The 22,461-nt window shown below is 44.8% G+C and overlaps 1 protein-coding gene across 1 annotated transcript; it reads right to left on the bottom strand.

Moving 5' to 3' along the window:
* Positions 1 to 703: 703 nt before the first annotated feature.
* Positions 704 to 21,858, bottom strand: LOC307234420 (uncharacterized protein; the record flags this gene model as incomplete). Its single annotated transcript, XM_080006126.1, has 4 exons — positions 704 to 9,613; positions 14,483 to 14,662; positions 20,132 to 20,491; positions 21,666 to 21,858. 4 exons carry the CDS (start codon positions 21,856 to 21,858, stop codon positions 9,513 to 9,515), a joined length of 834 nt encoding a protein of 277 aa, XP_079862252.1. The 3' UTR covers positions 704 to 9,512.
* Positions 21,859 to 22,461: the final 603 nt, after the last annotated feature.

Raw genomic sequence — 22,461 nt, 5'->3', positions numbered from 1 at the left:
GGTACCAGCAACCCTTTCACACCCGGGTCAGCCCGAATGGCTGCCGCCAGGGGCTCCATATAAAGGATGTAGAGCAAGGGTGAGAGCGGACACCCCTGTCTTACCCCTGAGTGCAACCCAAAAGGCTCCCCTAGGTGACCATTAACACACACCGTGTTCCCCACCGCCGCGTACAGAGTGCGCAGCCACCCGACAAACCCCTTCCCTAACCCTACCTTCTCCAAAACCTTGAACATAAAGCCCCAGTGAACCCTATCAAAAGCTTTGGCCTGATCGAGGCCGACCACCATAAGGGGTTGACCTCTATCCTCTACCCAAGCAATAGCGTCTCTGATGAGCTGGAGATTCCACCTCCCAGAGCGCCCAGCCACCCCGCACGTTTGGTCCACGTGGACCGCGTCCGGGAGGACTGCACGCAGACGGTCAGCGTGGACCTTAGCTAAAAGCTTATAGTCCACGCACAGCATGGTCAATGGCCACCAGTTGTTAAGGTCGGTGGCGTGGCCCTCTTAAAAAGTAGGGAGATCACCCCCTTAGCCATCGACCCTCCCAGCGCCCGGGGGGTCACAAGGAGGCTGGACTATGTGTTTTTTTCAAGGTCCTTGGGCGTCTTGTCCGGGCGGGAGTCCCCATATAGAGGACGTATCAGATATTAAACTGATAAGAACAGATTTTTTTTTTTTTTTGATTTTGAATGGTTTTATTTGACACAAAATTTTCACTCCCCAGTCCCTTCCACGATCTATCAGGTCCAGCCTGGCTGCCCACAGGTTCTTCTTGCTAATCTGAACACACACAAGGAAATTTATCATGAATCACATAATGAAATAAACAAAGCAAACATAGAGATTTCACTAATACATAATGCTATGCAGATTAATCAATGGTTATCACTCGATAATGACAACAGCAAAATGCGTTGTGCACGTAATGACTAACACATGCTATAAGTAACGATAAACATGATTAGACAAAACATCTCCATATTTCAGCATCTCAGCGTCTCAACCTGTTCGTTATTAAAAAGTGGTTTCCACTCATCTAGTCACCATATTAGTAATCATCTTACGAAAGTTAGGTACTATACACGCTAGACAGCAACATAGCATTAACGCATTATCACTACAGGTATCAATATCTTTATGAGCGTAGAAATTTCCACCTGGGATTCTAATTTATGGCCCCAGTGCATTTCTTAGCCAAGCAAATGGATCCCAAGTGTTAGCTTGATCTTTCATTAAAATCATCACGTAACTCCTTCATAGCTTGTATGGCTAAAGACAAATTTTCCTGATTCTACATCATTGGCAGGAATGTATGTACAGCATGACTCACCTGTCATAGCACATACACCTCCTTGAGCCTCACTCACTATGTCTGCTACCATGCGGTTCTGGAGAACTATCAAACAGATCGAAGTTAATTCTTGTTTAACCGCTTCTTCTGCTAATGAACAGTAACAACCTATAATGTATGATATTTAACCACTTAAAAGCTGTAGATGTACCTACGGGTGCTAATATAGACGTAAAAAATTGTTCTGCTCCACCTACAATCTTATACTCAGCTGGAACCGATGTTACGGATGTTCCTGATCGTCTTACATGTACATCTTGATGGGTCTTAGTCAGATTATACATACAGATTAAATTGGCATAGAAAAACAGATGATCACACTGGCGTGTCCAATATTTTCCTGTTGATGGGGCATCATCCTTTTCAAGTAGAAATACTCTAGTGGCATATCCTCTTCACGGGACAGAGGTTACTACACATATCCCGCAAGGATCGTGATCTCAGTTCACGTCCGATGATCCTCAGTTGTTGTCGTTGATCTGGTCCTCTGGAAGGTTGCAGCCTTTCTTGCAATGGGATGCGTGTACCCACGTTGGTCGTTCTGCCATCTTAACTGCCACTGCGATGGTGAGGAGGATCTGGAACGGTCCCAGGAATCTGGCGGAGTTCCAGCTTTTCCTCCGGCAGTCGCTAGTTACCAGGTCAGAGGTGGTGTAGTGGTCCTTCGAGTGGGATGGGTAGGGCTGCTTTGACCTGGGCACATAGACTTAAAAAACACTTGGGTGAGAGACACATTTTGACAACATTGTTTCGTCTAGTGCCATGAATGTAAAAATAGGGTACGTGGAATAATTCTGTAATTTCTCAAAACAGTTATGTTAAATAACCGACTACAGACTCCGCACAAAGGTTTATGTATGCACCCTAGTGTAACAACAATAATATTATCACAATGTCTAATATGTAGGAGATAATGTCCATAGAATCTCGATTAGGCTACAAAACAACCGACAGTGTGTAAATTATGCTTATCAAACTAACACTTTTCAAATTTTCCTAGAACGATTTCTCGAATGTTGTCTGAACATAATCCCATCGACACAATCCATTAATAAAGTTAATCTAACAATGATAAATACTGAACTGGACAATGTGATCACTACTGGTTTACGTGATTCTTTTGTCGACAGAAGACATACTTAACCGCATTGGTCTCCTGGTCAGAAATTCATGCAGGGACAGTCGTGTCGCACCATGTGATTGTCCTCGCATTCCCATCATCACTAATGGCAGGAATGAAAAGTCAGTAGAGCTTACCTTTACTGGGATTCCATTCTGAAAACATGTCAATTATCACCAAACAATATTTGAATCATGACAAACCGTCAGCTTGATAAGTCCATCATGAGGTTCCTGCATTGTTCTAAGCACAATCATTACGTTTACTTAATTCTCTAACTATATCCCTCCTTTTTGACAAATGGTACCTACCATATGTCAAACAAGTAAAACAATGGCATACATGTACTTGACCCCATCTCTATAGGAAATGTTGGAACCAATGCAGCCAACAAACCCTCCGTTCCCAATTTATGCTCTGTCTAATGATGGTTGTCTCCTCCACAGATGAGGACACAGGCTCACTAACTTGTTTTCTTTTTCCTTTACTCAAAGGCATCCTGCACCAAATTATTGGGAAAAAAAAAAAAAAACTTGTGGGAAAAAATACAGCTCAGTACATACTGTACCAAGCGGCTCTGCCACTACAACACAAATAGGAAGATCAAAATGGGGGGGTTATGACATCACAACATTAAACAGATGTTCTGTATGTCTCATCAAACAGGTACGCCTCACTGGCCTGTACATATTCATGCAATCAAAAATAAAAACAAAAAAATAGTTACCACAGATAGAAACACAAACACAACCGGTTGTACAAAGATAGACAGACTGTTTTATACAAAAAACAGATGACGGACAAACAAACCAAAACAAAAAACCCTCCTTTTGTTGTACTCATGAGTTCAAAATCATTGTCGTTGAACTTTTCAAGAACTTCAGTAGCAAGATCTGGGCAAAGCCACAAGAGCTATCACTGTCAAGTAATCATGTGAATCTCCATAAGTGTGAAGAAGAGAAGTTGGAGTAAGCAAAGTGAAAGTTGCACATGTCGATGATGGAGAGGAGATGTCTGAGAGAAACAAACCGGTTTGCTTCGTAGCAAGATAAAGGCTACAGCATGTAATCAATCCAATGACCCCAGCACCGAGTTTCCGAGCATAGTATGCAACAAGACGTAGTTCATTTCCATAAGATTTGCAACAACACAGCTTACATTAAACCATCTTATTCATCCACAGTTAAAGTAATCCAGCAAACCCAACATGGAGCTAGTGTAAAAAACTTTGAAAAACAACAAAAGGTTCTACCGTGTAATGGCTTGGCAAGCATTGCCTCGTTCCATGATGCAAAAACAACAATAACCACAACAGCCAAGAAAGGCCATGCCAGGGTGCGACCCTGAGGAGACAAAATTAAAATAAAATAAATGTCATGACTCAAATAATGAACGTTCTTTTGTGCCGGCTGGAGTTATAAGGGAATAAAAAAAAAATAATAAATAGAAACTGTAAACATCTTGTTCTAAGTATGTTAGGAATTCCTGTGTATCTATGACACAAGTAGATCAATAAACTACTAATTTCTAATAAGTGTGCTGCCATTGATAAATTCAAAATCAGTCAAAATAAAATTTCCGTAATGTGGCAGAAGAAAAAATTTCTGGAGGCTCCACATAACTTCAACAACGAGTTAAGTAACTAGAGAGGGTAAAGAAAAAATGTTATTCACATACTAAAACATTTGAATATTTAGCGCTCAATACTATATTCCCATTTTAGTTTAATAGGTACAATTAATAACCACAAACAATAAGCCTGGGATGTCAGCAGTCACCAATCTAATAGAACCCTAACATTATCAATATAATAGGAGCCTGACTGGCGTTGATAAAACATTTGATCAACTATCGATTTGTCATGGTTAATTTATGTTACTCAACTCCTAAAAATTACATAATTATGTGCTAAGCTTTGAACTGCTAGTCTTACCTTTTGGACAGAGAGTAATCAACTATAAGTCCCATCATTCTGCAGTCTGATTAGAAAAAATGGAGAGGTTATTTGGCATTCCAATCAAGTTAACACCTTTTTAAAACAAATATATATGTATAATGACAATAACAGAGCCAGCATTCAAATTGAGACCATCCTAAAACCTAGAAGGGCTATTAATACATATTTGTCAGTCAATGAAAAAATAACTTTCATCTATAATCTGTGCCTAATTGTGTCTCTACTTAATTATTGAATTTACAAACTATTCAAAACCTTTTCCTAAAAAATTTGAAAATTATTTAGTTTAAATTTGGCAATATTCTTAGTAGAATGTAGTATTTCTTAGAAATAATCTGTGTATTATCACAATAGACAGATTGAGAAAACAATGGCTGAGAAAACACAGAAGCAGTCCTTATGGTAATCACACAGATATCATTTCCAGCAGGACTTCAGGTGCTCAGTCATTCCACAGCTCTCAGCTGGAGAAGAAATTCGAATTGCAGTCATTCAGTCTCATCGTGTCTGATGCAGTGACATCATTGAATCCAGTTCCAAAGAAGCACAGTTGATTAGGCTCCTCAATTGTGCACAACATATTTTTTAATTGTGCGTCTGCTGAACTTGGAGGCCAAACACTTCATGTTCGTTGGTGGAGGGGAGGATAAGCAGGAGTCAACACTTGCATTTGATTTCCCATAACAGAAGCTTTTTCGTTGTTCAGAAAATGTCCCAAGTTATTCAGCCTGACGTTGGCCAAACTGGATCTCGTATACAAGGTCTTCTCGGAAATGCAGCAGTAGGCAAGTCTCTCAGCAGGATATCAGGCTTTTGGTCTTGTGTGAAAAACCCTTAAGGTGCTTAATGTATTGTTCTCATACATTATCATAAGATGAAAGGAAAAGTCTACCACTGTAAGAAGCAGTGTCATAGAGATAATCACTCCAGGGTGCTCTGACAAGAGTGTTCCTGAGTGTTAACACTGGAATCCTTAACTTAGCTTCTGAAGTTGTTTCAACAACTAGACTAGACAACTAGAATCTCATATTAAAATAAGAGCTAATCAAGAATTATTCTGGTCGTATAATGCACTCTATAATATTTGATGCTTTTATACATTTTAACGATTGAGCTCGATATGGGATATAGAGCTCAATTCAATCAAGGTCTCTCCTTGTATATACTTGCATGCATATCATCTCAAATGTTCCTATTGAGCCTATTAAGTAATCAAATTTGCAAATCAGTTAAATACAAATAGTAATAACATCAATAATGTACAAGGACCTTTGAATGCTGGACATGTTATGGCCTTACTCATTTGTAGAGCAATTTTCTTTGATCTGATCTCTTTGTCAGTCCTCCAGGTCTTCTCAATCAGATGCTGTCACATTTACACTGGTCAAAACTACAGTCAGTGGATTCCTGCTTAAAAACTGCGGAAGTAGAACACTGAATAGATGGGTTAGTTAATTCATCAATATATAATTACAACATTACTCGAATCGCAAGATATTTTCATGTTTAAACTTAAAAAATTTGAATGTCCAAATTTAAAAAAAGAAATAATAATAATAAATAAATAACATCTAAATGGCCAACGTACTTGACATTTATTCAAGCGTTTAAATTTTTAGTAAGCAAAGTACAAAATCTATTACCTCTCCTGTATACAAAACAAAACAATTATTCCTCTTTGTTAAACTACTTGTTAAATGTTATACTGTATATCAACATCTACCTTATTCAATGTCAAATCGAGATTACTTCTAGAGGAAGACAAAAATAAAAATTAATAGTATTAATAATGTCGTTCGATCGACTTAAAATCACCAGCCCTACTGAGAAAAACAAAAAGTAACCTGTAAGGATTTGAAACATACGAACACAGTTGTATATCACACCAAAACTAACAATTCACTCATGCAAAATCATGATTTAATGTATAGTGTTCAATCTATACCATTTAGTTATTTATCATATCCTTTGATATAGAATTACCAATTTACTAATGCTTTGTGCCATTCAATTTGTTACGGCTGTAACACTGCAGACTATCCCACTGTGGGATAGATAAAGGATTATCTTATCTCAACCACCAAGGGAAAAATAAAGTAAATAAAAAAAATCAATAAATAACTCTTTATAAACCAACCAATTTTGGAATGCTTTTCCATAAAATCTATTAACAAAGCACCAACTATAGTTCTCAAAAAACAAAAATCACCATACTCCTAACCTTAGCAAAACAATTTAATGAACCAAAAACACTTTCCAGCAACTTAAAACGACAACACTATTGCACAATCATAAAAAATAAAAATGTCCTAATTGATTTAAAACCTTACAGTATCCTTTCTAACAATCCTACCAGATATTTCAGATTATAATGCTACTTTTACACCAAGGATGTGTGAAACTAGTTTAACATGTTATGTACAGCACACATACCACGCTTATCTCGCATTTATACATTCACTTGTTACATTGAGATTCTATCAGCCAGGAGGCTAAACAAAACCCAAGAAACTGTCTCTCCGAAATGACTTCTCATCCATACATGTTCCAGAGTGATCAATCGGCCAGACACCAATTTGATCACACAGGATTTATGTGAAAGTGTTTTATACTGCAAATGGAGTCACACAGTGGGCCCTTGAACTCCGTTCTCCTCGTAACTATCCAAAACCCACTGAAACTAGCCAGAAAGCAAGTCGCATAGCTGGATTATATATATTAAAAAAATAAAGATGAACAAACAAAAAGACCACGATCATCTCGATTGATACAATATTGGCCACGTCCACAGTTTTTCTTTTTTTTTAGACTGATATTTCCACTACCCTTCCTGATTACGATACATGTAACAGGCCATACGTCTAGGTGAGGGGTATGGTTTCTGACTAAAAAACCATCAATTACTCAGGGCTATTTTCAAACAATAGCTTCTACTTCGATCGTCTCGATCGACAATATCTCAGTTAGTCCTCACCTAAATTTGTTCCAAGATCTCGTGTTGCTCTCTGCTGGATCTGCCAGTCATGCCAGACGACTCCATTCTCGGATGTCTCTACGGTCAGTTCCTGCCTTCCGTTGTGCACACAACCTGGGCATGAAGAGGTCCAACAGAGGCAAGCAGAGATCCTGCCGACAACGCCAAACTGTTAAGGAAATTCTTCCGCAATGATCGGTGAGGTTAATCTGCCCGCTACAAGAAGACAAAACTGAGAATATCCAAGATTATTTATTCTGCAGAATAAAGAGAAAGATTTAGTACTGCTCCAAAGCAGCGCTGGGATCAATCTGATATCACAGAGAAAGACAGGAGGCTTTATACAGTAGAAACAGGGTGTGGTTTGGGTCAGAGGTCTCTGACGAGTCTGCCTCCCCTCTAACTGTCTTCCTGGGTGCCCCCCCTTCCTAGAATGTAAATAACAGGTACTTGCAACCTTGACCTGGCCGAATGGGGGTTGCATGACAATGCACTTCCATCTCTATAGAAGGTAAAACAGGCCATGTGTGATCTGATTCTTTCATATTACAATTGACACTGTAGGAGCAAAACATTTCTCTTTACATGAACTCTGGGGGGTTCCTGGGAAGACAGACAAATGTTTTCAAACCCCCTTTTGGAGGTAGAGGCCTTTGTCCTCATTCAAAATAGTTGATCGTAATCATTTTTCCCCTCACACTGTTCTCACCTCATCCTTGCTCATTTGCTGCACTTCTTGATCCACTATCCCCACATCATCTACTCTTCTCTCCCTCTCATTTTCTTCATTCATCAGCTCCTCAAAGTACTCCTTCCACCTTCTCAACACACTCTCCTCACTGGTCAGCACATTCCCATCATTATCCTCCATCACCCTAACCTGCTGTACATCCTTCCCAGCTTGATCCTTTTGTCTTGCCAATCGGTACAAGTCCTTTTCTCCTTCCTTACTGTCCAACCTCTCATACAATTCGTCGTACGCCTTTTCCTTATCCACTTCTCTCTTCGTCTTGCGCTGCATCAGCTTGTACTCATGTCTACTTTCTTCATCTCTGACTTTCCCATTTCTTCTTCGTCTACCTCTTCTGCTCTATGCTCTCCTGTACTTCCTCATTCCACCACCAAGAGTCCTTGTCTTCCTTCCTCTTCCCCCATGATACACCAAGTACCTTCTTGGCGTCTCCCTCACCACTTCTGCAGTTGTTTCCCAGTCATCTGGCAACCGTTCATTCCCACCTATTGCCTGCCTTACCTCTTCCCTAAATTGCTCTGGTTTAATAAATTCATTAAGCTGAGGAAACGGCCTTAGCTTCTACCAATAAAGGCAAAAGAATCACAAATGAAAACAACCAAATAAATGAAATGTTACAAAGACACCGCGGGCGCTCCTTGTGACCTTGCATAGCTCTGTCAAAGCTGTAGGAAACATATTCATCCTTCATTTTAGTCACCACCTGCGAAGGAGGAAAGAAGCCCAGCCGTGTATGTCCTTAGTTCAGCTGGACCTCAGTTCGGCCGTCAATCAAACTCTGCAGCAACTTAATCTTGGCTGAAGGTTTAATTATCAGTTCAGGTTCCCTCCTGTGTGAATACATTTGTGTCTGCTCAGACAACCTTTCATCCCGAAACTCTTGGCACACTGCGGACACCGGTAGGGTTTGTCTCCTGTGTGGACACGTTGATGTCGGTTCAGATCAGCTTTTGCGTTGAACCTCTTTCCACACTGCTGGCAGTGATATGGTTTCTCTCCTGTGTGAATGCGCTGGTGCCTGTCCAGAACACATTTTGTCCTGTAACTCTTAGCACACTGCAGACACCGGTAGGGTTTCTCTCCTGAATGAATGCGCTGATGTACTTTGAGTTGACCTTTTGTATTACAAGTCATTTCACAATGTTGACAGTGGAATGCTCTCTCTCCAGTGTGGATAGTCTGATGCGCCTTGAGATGACTTGGCCACCTGAAGGTTTTCCCACACAGGTCACAACTGTGAGTTCCTGGTGTGTCCTTCTGTTTCTCGGCGGTTCCAGAGGTTCCTATTGGCTGAGAGGCTGCAGAGGGGAGGAGACTCTCTGCTCCGACCCCTCCACTTCTCAGCTGTTGGACATTAAGCGCACTGTGACTCTTCTTGATGTGTTGATGAAGGGAGATCTGGGATGTGAAGCAGCACCGACACCCAGGACACGAAAATCCCAGAGTCCGGGCCGACTGGGATTTCACTCCTCGAAGAAGAAGAAGAAGAAGAGGGAGAAAAAACAACAGATTACATCAAGTCTGAAAGGCCTCCAGTCAAGTTAAAAAGTTTAAAAAGTTGGTGAAACGTGTGTGAGGGACATGCAGTGTTGAATGTGTTTGAATGGAAGCGTGTTGCTGGGAACTTCCGCTACTTCCTTCCACAGAGACACCGTGATTTGGGACTCTGTGCACAAAAGGAAGTAGTGAGGGACCAGACAGGAAGTAGACAGGGACCCGACAGGAAGTAAACCGAGACCCGGCAGGAAGTAGACAGCCACCTTCTCAATTTTGGGATACAGTCATAACACAAGACGCTTGTGGGAGGGGCTGCGAACAATAACAAACTACAAGAGCAGCTCCTCCCCAGCCACGAGTGTGGATGCCTCCCTGGCCAACCAACTGAACTCCTTTTATGCGCGGTTCGAGTCTGGCAGCAGCACCGCTAGCTCGCCGGCTAATTGGAGTTACACCGCTGGGGACGAGCGCGCACTCTCAGTGTCCGTGCACGAGGCCAGGAGGGCTTTGATGCGGGTGAACACCAGGAAAGCTACGGGCCCAGACGGCATATCTGGGCGAGTACTGAAGACCTGTGCTAACCAGCTAGCTCCGGTGTTCACCACAATATTCAACATCTCCCTGGCTGAATCAGTGGTCCCATCCTGCTTCAAGAGGTCCACCGTCGTTCCTGTGCCGAAGATCGCCTCTCCAACCTGCCTGAATGACTACCGTCCGGTGGCCCTCACCTCGGTGGTCATGAAGTGTTTCGAGAGGCTGATTAAGGATTACATCTGCGCCTCCCTCCCCCGCACCTTGGACCCGTTGCAGTTCGCGTACCGGCTCCTCAAGTCCTTCTACTCTGGAGCAGTGGAGAGCATCCTGACAGGCAACATCACTGCCTGGTTTGGGAACTTTACTGCCCAGGACAGGCGGGCCCTGCAGAGGGTGGTGCGTTCAGCTGAACGTACCACTGGAACTACCCTCCCCCCCTTGCAGGAGTTATACACCAGGAGGTTTAGTAGCAGAGCCCGTAGGATCATGAAGGATCCTCATCACCCCAACAACGGACTGTTTCAGCTGCTGCGGTCAGGCAAGCGCCTCCGCAGTCACGCAGCGAGAACAGAGAGACTGAGACGGAGTTTCTTCCCTCAAGCCATTAGAACTGTCAATGCTGACCTCACCAGGGGTCCTAACTGAGCCATGCACTAGGCTCCACTACCTACTGTACTGTATGTAGCATACTGTACCGCATACTGTGTCACTGTTCAGGGTTGTTCGTGATGCCGTATTGCTGCGCCGTACTGTTGTATACTGTGCTGTATTATCCCAAACACTACCTCACACTATTCACATTCACATGCCACTTTAACTCACATGCCACTATAAATGCACATATCTGTATATACATAGGCATATTCCTTCTATCTATTCCATTTTATTTCAATTTCTTTTTATTGTATTTTATTCTATATATATTTTTTATCCTATTCTATAAGTATTCCACTTACTGTATTACGTTTTAGGAGTCAGTTAGTCGGTCTATTAGAAAGGAATTTTCTACTTTTTATTTTATTTTATTTTTTTATTTTTTCCTAGGACATATTGTGTGCTATCACCCGGTGCGTTGCATTACATTTCACTGCATATATGTATGGAAGTATGTATATGTATGTGACAAATAAAAATCTTGAATCTTGAATCTTGAACAAGCAAAAAGTGTATCGCTCTTGTAGCGATCTCTCCGTCATGCACAGACAGGGCTCTTACACAACCCACAATGCAATGGCTTAAAGCGACAGGCAGGTCATTAATGGATCTGTCCTGGAGTTATTTAAAATAAAAACAGACATAAATACAACAGACTTTACCATGATTTTAAATTGCCTTGTTTACTTTATATACGTTTTTTTTCCCTCCCAGATATATATTTTTTGGTTCAATAGACATTTTTGAGTTTAGAGGAAAATATTTCAAAGGGAGCAAGGGAAATTAAATGAAATTAAAATCATTGTAGTTGTGTCTTATTTGAATTAATGGATGGGCTATTCAATGTTTGGGGTCTATGTTAGCAGGGTACCTACTAAAGCAGAAAGACATCGGAACTGCATAGCAAATACACTTCAATATTTGTTTATTTATCGCACGTCGTATGGTCATCTTTAATGTTGTCGACCGTTGTTTTGTGCTTACTTTCTTTTATTGTTGGCATCGGTTCAGGCACCTGTACAGTTTTAAAAGTATTGGCTCAGCATCGGTATCGGAAAAAAACCTAAACGATATCCAGCCCTAGTAATTATAGGCCAATATCCCTTTAAAGGTAGTCTCTTAATTGAAGGCATTCAGAGACATTACCCAAGTACTACAGGTACTCGTCACTTAACGACCCAGTTAGATTCCTAGGACCAGGTCGTTAAGTGAATCGGTGGATAAGCGAGGACCTGTGTTATTTCACAGTAAGGGGGCGTCCCCATTGCGAACGCTAGTGTAGTGAGTACTGACAGACTGCTGGAATGAGACTGAGACCGGCGATGAGATGAGATGCTTGATGCTGAGACACCGCGCACGCCCTGGAATTGTACACAGCGTACAATAGACTGGTCAGAGAGCTGGTCGTCAGTCCCAACGGTCGTTAAACAGGAAGGTCGTTAAGTGAGTGTTTTTATAATTACAACATTACATCACAGTACACAACATTACCATTGAACACTTTATTTACTTTGAAGATAAAGCTTCCACACGTACAACTTAAGGTGAGTTGATGAAAATGATGCGCTTCCCACCATAATTGGACCACTTTGACAAAGATTTTAGCATATCAAACACTACATAGTGCAGATAAGGCAGGAGCTGCAGGTCCTGAAGCGGCAGTACAAGGAAGGGCGAGAAGAGAAAAGGGATGCACTATCAAAACTGCGTTGCATGCTCAGGAAGAAGCTCACCACTCTTCGAAGGGCAGAATGGCACAGACGGCGGGGGAAAGAGAGGGCCAAGAGACGGTCTGCCTTCATCGCAAACGCATTTGGAGTCACAAAGGAGTTGTTTGGGCAGAACCGAAGCGGCCACCTCATCTGTCCCAAAGAGGAGATCGACCACCATCTCCGAAACACCTACAGTGATGCTGCTTGGGAGGAAGACCTAGGTCCCTATGGACCTTTGATAGACCCCCCAGGACCCACCACTGACTTCAACAGCAAGAAGCCCAGTTGGAAGGAGGTTCGGGAGGTCGTAAAGGCAGCCAGAGCCAGTTCTGCTCCGGGACCATGTGGAGTGCCCTACAAAGTGGACAAGAGGTGTCCCAGACTCCTTCACTGGCTGTTGAAGATCCTGAGGGTTATCTGGAGGAGGGGAAAGGTAGCCAAACAATGGAGATTTGCAGAAGGTGTCTGGATTCCCAAGGAGGAGAATGCTAAGAATCCCAAAGGGTCCAGGATGCCTCGAGCATGTAGGCGTGGTCGCGCAGTTCATCAGAGAGGCAAGAGAAGGGAAAGGAGACCGAGCAGTGCTGTGGCTCGACCTCACCAATGCTTATGGATCCATTCCACATAAGCAGGTGGAAACAGCACTGGATCGGCACCATGTCCCAGGTAAAATCAGGGACCTCATCTTGGATTACTACAAGAGTTTAAAGCTATGAGTCACCTCTGGGGCAGTCACATCCGAGTGGCATCGGCTGGAGAACGGGATCATCACTGGATATACGATTTCAGTGATCTTCTTTGCCTTGGCCATGAACTTGCTGTTGCTGGTTGGATCCCAGGATCCTCCTGCTAGCATGCTGTAGTGTCCTTGAGCAAGACACTTAACCCCTAATTGCTCCTGATGGCTGCGTCCGTCGGTGTTTGAACAATTGTAAGTCGCTTTGGATAAAAGCGTCTGCTAAATGTAATGTAACTAAAAAAAGTCAGCCGAAGTGGAGTGCAGAGGTCCGCTCACCAAGTCTGGAGTCCGCCAGCCCCCCATCAGAGCCTTTATGGACGACCTGACAGTTACAACAACGTCAGTGCCGGGGTGCCGATGGATCCTTCAGGGCTGAGATCTGAGATCAGCTGAGATCATCATCTGGGCTCGGATGTGTTTCAAGCCTGCAAAATCAAGGTCCCAGATTCCATCAGTCACCAGTGCATACCTGGTCCCAGCTTTGGAAAGCTGAGCCTTACTGGATCAAGTTCCACGACCAGGTGCTGAAGGCGATAGCAGAAGCCATCTTCACCAGCATCACCCAGGACAAGCCTCTCAGACCAGCAAGGCAGGCGATTGCGTTCGTCCAAGCAGGGGAGAAGCCTAAGCCCCAGCGAAGGGGAGCAGTGGGACTCCTTGGTGCCACTGGCGTGCCCGGTGTCTGCCAATCGAGGTGGGCTGTAGAGGCTTCGCAGCACGATCTCTCTGCAAAGCATACAGTTTGCTTGGCATCACAGGGGCACGGCAAAGAAAGGCCATCAAAACTACAACAGAGGCAGCTGAGAAGGCCTCTAGATGGCCGTGGATCAAGAGGGGTGATCCTTGGGCACATGCTACATAGACACAAGTCGGGACTTGATCAATCCCGGCTGGGTCGCCTGGGTAAGGGTATATGATGTTGAAAGACCCAAAACACCCAATGACCCCAGGTTCCATCACTGATGATGTGTCTAGGTGCATCAACAGATGTATATTCAACTGCACCTTTAAGTATCATTTAGAATGGAGGACTTGTACCAGAGTTCTATTTTATCACCTTTGTTTTGTGTACTATGTACTACTACTATGCATTTGTCTGGCATTGGAGTTGAAAAATAAAAAAGGTAAATATTTTAAAGGATATGTTAGACACAGGACAGGTTTGTAGGGGAAAAAATAAAAAGTCACCGGACTGAGATTCTCTTGTCTCCTTCCAACCTTCATCACTGTCGTCAGTCTGCACGGCACTAGTTGGTTCGAAATCTGGATCTGAGCCATTGGCTGCTTCTAAAACTGCACCATCCTCTCTCTTCTCCTCAGTTTGGCTTTGGGGAGCGCTCTCTTCACCATCAAAGCGCCGCTGCAGGTCTGGAGGTAAAACAACAGATGCACGGAAAGAAGTCTCATTCTACTATATACATTTTTATTAAGCTTTCAAAGGTTTGACATTTGAACGTTCGGGGCAGATCTGCACACGGCACAGCATTTGGCAGCCTGTAGATCCGCCAAATCTCGGATTGTAAACGTTACAAAATTGTACAACCGGTGCCACCTGGCCAGCTCTCACGGCACAGTAGTGAGCTCGGCACAATGGTTGAAAAACAGTGGCTTAACCCTGCTGTTATGTTTGCAACGTGCAGCAACCACGATGGGAAACCGGTCTGTCTAGTCTGTGGCTAGCTCCTCCGCCCAGCAGCCTCCGCCGGGACCATCCAGCAGCCAGGCTACCCCTCCAAGCAGCCCCCGCAACAGCCATGTCCGGCCATGCCTTCAGCAGCCAGCGCAGCAGCCCGAGGCCCCACGCTCCGAGAGGGGGGAGGGGGCAGTCTGTCGTCGCCCTGGGGGAAGGAGGCCGGTTGACCGTCCTGCCCTGGGGAACCAGGTCCTCTGGAAGGGGACCTGTTAATTTTTTTTTTTGACATTTGTTTGTATAAGGTATGGAAACCCTGTATCGGTCTGTCATTCTTAGGCAAAGTAACCGCGTGTAAGAATCTGCTTTAAACATTTTTTTTCATTTTTGTTCTCTGTGTGGTGGTCTTCTGGGTAAGAGTCAGCCATGAATTCTTCCTGGCCTCAGTTTGGTGTTGGGGGTATGTGATGATGGTATAGTTTGAGCAGCCACACCTGACCTGGATCTAGGTGATTGGGTCACGCTGGCTGCATACCTGTTGCTTATTGATTGGGCTAATAAGCAACAGGTTAAAACCCCCATCCACACACACACTCAGGGTAGGAGCCCTGTCATGGCATATTCAATTTGCTGCTAAGCTAATTCCACCTAGCCTCCTCTCTACAATAAACTGGTGTTAACAACCCATTGTTGTGTTTGTCTCTGTGCCGGAGGGCCCTGAAAACGCCACTTGGTTGGAGTGCGGTAGGCCGAACTGCCACAGTTTCTACAAACAGGATTAACATATTTTTCAGCTTTAAAGTTCATGACCTTTCCTAATTTTATGAGGGAAAAGTGGTGAACATAAAATGAAGATAATGTTTTCAAGATTCAAGATTCAAGATTCAAGATTTTTATTTGTCACATACATATACATACTTCCATACATATATGCAGTGAAATGTAATGCAACGCACCCGGTGATAGCACACAAGAAGTCCTAGGAAAAAGTACTAAAATAAAATAAAATAAAAAGTAGAAAATTACTTTCTAATAGACCGACTAACTGACTCCTAAAACGTAATACAGTAAGTGGAATACTTATAGAATAAGATAAAAAATATATAGAATAAAATACAATAAAAAATAAATTGAAATAAAATGGAATAGGTTGAAGGAATATGGCTATGTATATACAGATATGTGCATTTAAAGTGGCATGTGAATTAAAGTGGCATGTGAATGTGAATAGTGTGAGGTAGTGTTTGGGATAATACAGCACAGTATACAACAGTACGGCGCAGCAATACGGCATCACGAACAACCCTGAACAGTGATACAGTATGCGGTACAGTATGCTACATACAGTACAGTAGGTAGTGGAGCCTAGTGCATGGCTCAGTTAGGACCCCTGGTGAGGTCAGCATTGACAGTTCTGATGGCTTGAGGGAAGAAATTCCGTCTCAGTCTCTCTGTTCTCGCTGCGTGACTGCGGAGGCGCTTGCCTGACCGCAGCAGCTGAAACAGTCCGTTGTTGGGGTGATGAGGATCCTTCATGATCCTACGGGCTCTGCTACTACACCTCCTGGTGTATAACTCCTGCAAGGGGGGGAGGGTAGTTCCAGTGGTACGTTCAGCTGAACGCACCACCCTCTGCAGGGCCCGCCTGTCCTGGGCAGTACAGTTCCCAAACCAGGCAGTGATGTTGCCTGTCAGGATGCTCTCCACTGCTCCAGAGTAGAAGGACTTGAGGATCCTCACCGAGACCCGGAATTTCCTCAGCTGCCTGAGGTGGTAGAGACGCTGCCTCGCCTTTCTCACCAGAGTGTCTGTATGAACAGTCCATGTTAAGTCCTCTGTGATGTGGACTCCCAGATATCTGAAGCTGCTCACCCTATCGACAGAAGTCCCATTAATCCACAACGGCGCGTGCGTCCTCGATTGTGATCCACGCCTAAAGTCCACAATCAGCTCCTTGGTTTTGCTGACGTTCAGGTGGAGGCTGTTGTCCTGGCACCAGAGTGACAGGTCAGCCACCTCCTCGCGGTAGGCCTTCTCATCGCAGTCGGTGATCAGGCCCACGACCACGGTGTCGTCAGCAAACTTGATGATGGTGTTGGAGCTGGACCTGGCCACACAGTCATGTGTGTACAGGGAGTACAGTAGGGGGCTGAGGACGCAGCCCTGGGGGGATCCTGTATTCAGGGTGAGGGAGCTTGACATGTACTTCCCCACCTTGACCACCTGGGGGCGGCCTGTGAGGAAGTCCAGGATCCAGGTGCACAGCGGAGCATTCAATCCTAGCTCTAACAACTTGACAGCCAGTCTGGTGGGGACGATGGTGTTGAAAGCTGAACTATAATCAATGAACAGCATTCTCACATAGGCCCCCTTCTGGCCATCCAGGTGCGTGAGCGTGGTGTGCAGTACCTGAGAGACCGCGTCATCCGTGGATCTGTTCTGTCGGTACGCGAACTGCAACGGGTCCAAGGTGCGGGGGAGGGAGGCGCAGATGTAATCCTTAATCAGCCTCTCGAAACACTTCATGACCACCGAGGTGAGGGCCACCGGACGGTAGTCATTCAGGCAGGTTGGAGAGGCGATCTTCGGGACAGGAACGACGGTGGACCTCTTGAAGCAGGATGGGACCACTGATTCAGCCAGGGAGATGTTGAATATTGTGGTGAACACCGGAGCTAGCTGGTTAGCACAGGTCTTCAGTACTCGCCCAGATATGCCGTCTGGACCCGCAGCTTTCCTGGTGTTCACCCGCATCAAAGCCCTCCTGACCTCGTGCACGGACACTGAGAGTGCGCGCTCGTCCCCAGCGGTGTAGCTCCAATTAGCCGGCGAGCTAGCGGTGCTGCTGCCAGACTCAAACCGCGCATAAAAGGAGTTCAGTTGGTTGGCCAGGGAGGCGTCCGCACTCGTGGCTGGGGAGGAGCTGCTCTTGTAGTTTGTTATTGTTCGCAGCCCCTCCCACAAGCGTCTTGTGTCCCCCCGCTCCATCTGCAGCTCCACGGTGTCTCTGTACGTCCGTTTGGCGTCCCTCACCGCCCTCCGCAGATTGTACGACGCCGCTTTGTAATTGTCCATGTTACCAGATACAAGTCCGTCGTTGTAAGCGGCCGTGCGCGCATTCAGAGCGCAGCGGATGGATTTATCAACCCATGGTTTCTGGTTTGGAAATATCCGAACTTTCACCGTGGGAACGATTTCATCCGCGAGCGTAGCCACGAAACTCACTACAACCTCCGTAAACTCGCTGACGTCACTTGAACTCGCTCGGAACATGTCCCAGTCTACGTCAGTCAGAGCGTCCTGAAGCGCAGCCTCTGATTGGTCCGTCCACCGCTTCACTTCCCTCGTCATCACCAGATCCCGCGCGATCAGAGGCCTGTAAACAGGAAGCAGCGAGATCGCGGCGTGATCTGATTTCCCGAAAGCAGGAAGCGACACGGGCTTGTATCCGTTCTTGTAAGGTGTGTAACAATGGTCCAGAGTTCTGTCTCCCCTGGTGGCACACGTGATGTGTTGGTGGAAATTCGGCAGAACTTTTTTCAGGTTGGCCCTGTTAAAGTCCCCAGTCACCACCACAGCCGCGTCGGGATGTCTGTTCTGAAATCCGCACAACACATCGTGCAGAACCGACAGAGCTGCGTCGGTGTCCGCTTGCGGTGGGATATAAACGGCTGTAATGATGACCGTGCTGAATTCCCGGGGGAGATAAAATGGACGGCATAGTATGGTCAGCTGTTCCAGGTTCGGCGAGCAGGAGTGGGAGAGGAATTTGGTGTTGTTGGCGTTACACCAGCGGTTGTTTACCATTAGGCAGACGCCTCCACCTTTGGATTTCCCCGACTCTCCCGTTCTGTCGCCGCGGAACACGGAGAAGGCCTCGGCTGGACGTATGGCTTCATCCGGCACCAGTGGGGTCAGCCATGTTTCCGTCAGGCAGAGGACGCAACAGTTCCTCGTGTCTCGCTGGAATTGAATCCTCGCTCGAAGTTCATCCATCTTGTTCTCCAGGGACTGGACGTTAGCAAGAAGGATGCTTGGCAGAGGTGGACGGTAAGGTTGCGTCCTCATTCTGACCCGAATGCCGCCTCGTTTACCTCGGTGCTTCCTCCGTGGGCCGGCTCGTGGAACAGCGACTCCATTTTTGTTGTTGTTGCGAGTGTTCCCGCGTAGGATTTCCGCCGGCCACTCTGCTCCCACGGATAAAAAGTCCCAAAGTTGTTCGTTTAGGGAAATTTTTATATCCATGAGTGCATCGCGGCCATATGAGTTAATTGTTGATGTTTTTCTGGCGAACATTGTGATAAAAAAAGGAAAAAAATACTAAAGAGTAAGAAAGAAACCGGAGCGCCGGCGCAGGCGACCGCTAGGGGCGGCGCCACTATCGCCACCTGTACACAATGTCCTGTACACAGGTTGTATACAACGGTGTTGTTTGGGGTCATTTTGACGCCAGGCTGCATAAAACCTGAGAAAATATAAAGGTTTTATACTTGTTTTCTAGATTTATTATTTTATTTTGTTCTGTTTTGTAGGGCCTTTTCCATGCAATTTTATAAACCTTCTTGCGCTTTGGAGCTCCAAAATGATACTTCTTTCCCGTCGTCAACGGGTCGTTCCTATTCCCTTTGAAAGATGGAAAGCTGTCATGGTCCCTCTCCCCACTTGGAAGACAGGGTAAACCCAGTGCTGCTTATGTTATAAAAATGGCTCCAAGTCCCACCAGATATGTATGCTGTCAGGCATGTACAATTTATGAAATCTGCATTCCAACTCTACATATCAGCGACAATTGAAGAAGCTATAAATAAATGGATCCAGCCACTGACACTTTTTCACAACCCAGGCCCCCCTGTGACTGTGGATGAATGCCTCGTTGCATTTTGTGGGCGGTGTCCATTCAGACAATACTTACCAAGCCATCCGGCAAAACACAACATTAAGATATGGGCGGTATGTGATGCCCAGTCCAGCAATGTCTGGAATCTTTTTTTGTGGGCTATTATGTTCAGAAGACCAACACAAAGTTGTTGGGTCATAAACCTGGGTAACTAAATTTTCAATTAAATACAATAGTTACTGATGGGCTCAATTTGACCCCAAATATAAAAGTAATCAGTAAATTTGAACAAAAAAGGAGGGTGACAAACAGTTATGTCAGAACTGGCTCAGTAGGAGAGCTTGGTGGGAGAAGAAAAACAAACAGTTACCTTCAATTACCTCAGAACAGTGTGAAGAGAGGAGCTGCTCGGCACCACCTGGTCCTAAAGCAGCAGCTGGAACTTCTGGATCCACTTCTACTTCTATTTCTACTACTTGTGTTTCCATCTGTTGAGTTGAGGTGCTGGCTACAGCTTCTGCCTCTCTCTCCTCCTCAGTTTGGCGTTGATGAAGCTGGGACCACTGAGCGCACTCTTCATCATCTTCAGTCTTCACGGGGAACTCCTTCTCTTCCCCTTTAATGTGCGGGGGCCCTGGCTCCTCCTGGCCCAGACCGGGGCCCCGCTCCTGCTGCTCAGGAGGAAGCTCCTCTTTACAGACAGAGAGCTGCTGGAGCTCTGGAGGCAACGCTGACAAACAGACAAAGGGAAGAAAACTAGGATGGTGAGACCAGGCGGAAGTGGAAACTTCAGTAACATCTTTCAGATCTTGTTTTCCAAAGAGTGAGTAGATGTAGCAGCAGCATCGCTTGCTGCGCAAGCTCCACTAGCTCCCATAGATGTTGTGGCGAGACCACATACAATGTGTCGCACTTTATGCTGGGAGAAATAAAAAAAAAATTTTGGTCGATTTTTATAAACTGATTGTATAAAGAAATTTAAACTAGAAATGTAATACTCATATTGGCTAAATTTCATATCCACAACTACAAATTCACAAAATAAAAACACTTTCCTCTTTTTCAAAGTGTGAAAAATATGTTGGTACAAGTGAGCACTCAAATAGCAGGTATAATGGTTTAATTTATGTGTGAACTTCTCCCCCTGGTGTGTTTTTTTTCCTCTCTCTTTCTACTACCTCCACTTGGCTTAGAATGTACAGCCCAACTCATACATACTGTTGTATTGTAAGACACAATGTGATTAGGTGTATGACTGTAAACCTGTTTGCATTGAGTATGTTATACTTGTATGATTTGTATTTTGCATACTACATATATAGATTAAATGGTTTTGTATATTATCTCACATACTTTTTCATAATATATAAGCTTTATATCGTTTAACTGTCACTTAACATTGCATTTTGCTCTGTTCCTCTTTTGCACACTGTGGTGTAACCTGGATCTAGGTGATCGGGTCAGAGAGGCTGCATACCTCGTTGGTTGGACTAACAAGTAAAACCCGCCATCCCCACACAGGATAGGAGACCTGTCATGACATGTTCTATCTCCTCCTGCACAGCACCCACATACATTCTTCAATTGTATTTGTGTACTGTGTATTACTTGGTAGTCGAAGTCATAGCTTTAGGAACAAATACAGTTATCATGTGGATATGTTCGTCCCATTTCTTACCAAAACCAAATATACTTTTCTCCCAGTATAAAAAGACACATTTTACTACAACATCTACGGGAGCTGGCCGGGACCCAGTGGAGGCCGAGCAGCAGAGGATGGGAGGTGGGAGCTCCCCCTCCCTCAGAATGATTGACGGTTCAAGTTTGATATTGATTACCTAAAAAATGATTATGAACGAGAGCACGTGGTGTTGATATCAATCAAAGTGTGCCTGCTTCCACACCTGCTCTGTGCAGCACAACTCGGGGACTCTGCGCCGCGTCCAGTAACTGGCGTTGACCGTTGTTTTCTTCTTGTAAACGAGAAACTTTCTCCTCGTATTCTGAGATGGTTTTCTCAAACAATCCTAAAATCTCCTCCACGGCCGCGGCCAGAGGACGGCGGATCCCTGCTCTCAGGGCTTCTAACCTCCACATCTTACCACGGCGGACAAACTGCGGCGGAGGAGAAACGTAAACAAGCTGCGCTGACGAGCTTCCCGACTTCCGGTGCGTCGCTGAAAACGTTCCCCCGGAAACTACACTGAGCACGTGGTTCCGCTGTCGCATGAATTGACTGTCACATTCAACGACCACTTATTATTTATTAAAATTAGATATATTATTGTTATTAGGAGATTCACGCTCCGTGGAGATTAATGTGTAAACATGAACTACATTAAAACATGATTCAACGTAGCTTTACTCAGATCACCATTCACTAAAACCCTAACCCGAACCCTGAGCACTCCTTTCTTTCCCATTGCTTTTGTTTTATCTTAAACCCCGGTTTCAGCCTGAAAATTGTTTTTACAGATTTATTTATTTATTCATTTATTTATTATTTTGTGTGGGGCGCACGGACAGGGCGGCCAGCTTCCCCAAGCGTTCAGCTCTCCTGGAGGGATGGTGTCAGTCGGATCAAAGCGCTCACCTGAGACAGCGCAGTACCGATGCCGGTCCCATTTCGGGGCCAAAGTGTCATGAGTGCTGTCTGGTGAAACCAAATGCGGGACACAGAGGAGGCTCGGCCGTTGGTGG

Source organism: Zeus faber (assembly GCF_960531495.2).
Source record: "Zeus faber genome assembly, chromosome: 1".
NCBI classification, from domain to species: Eukaryota; Metazoa; Chordata; class Actinopteri; order Zeiformes; family Zeidae; genus Zeus; species Zeus faber.
Note: the sequence above shows the minus strand (reverse complement) of the source record. Positions and strands in the feature narration are given on the sequence as shown.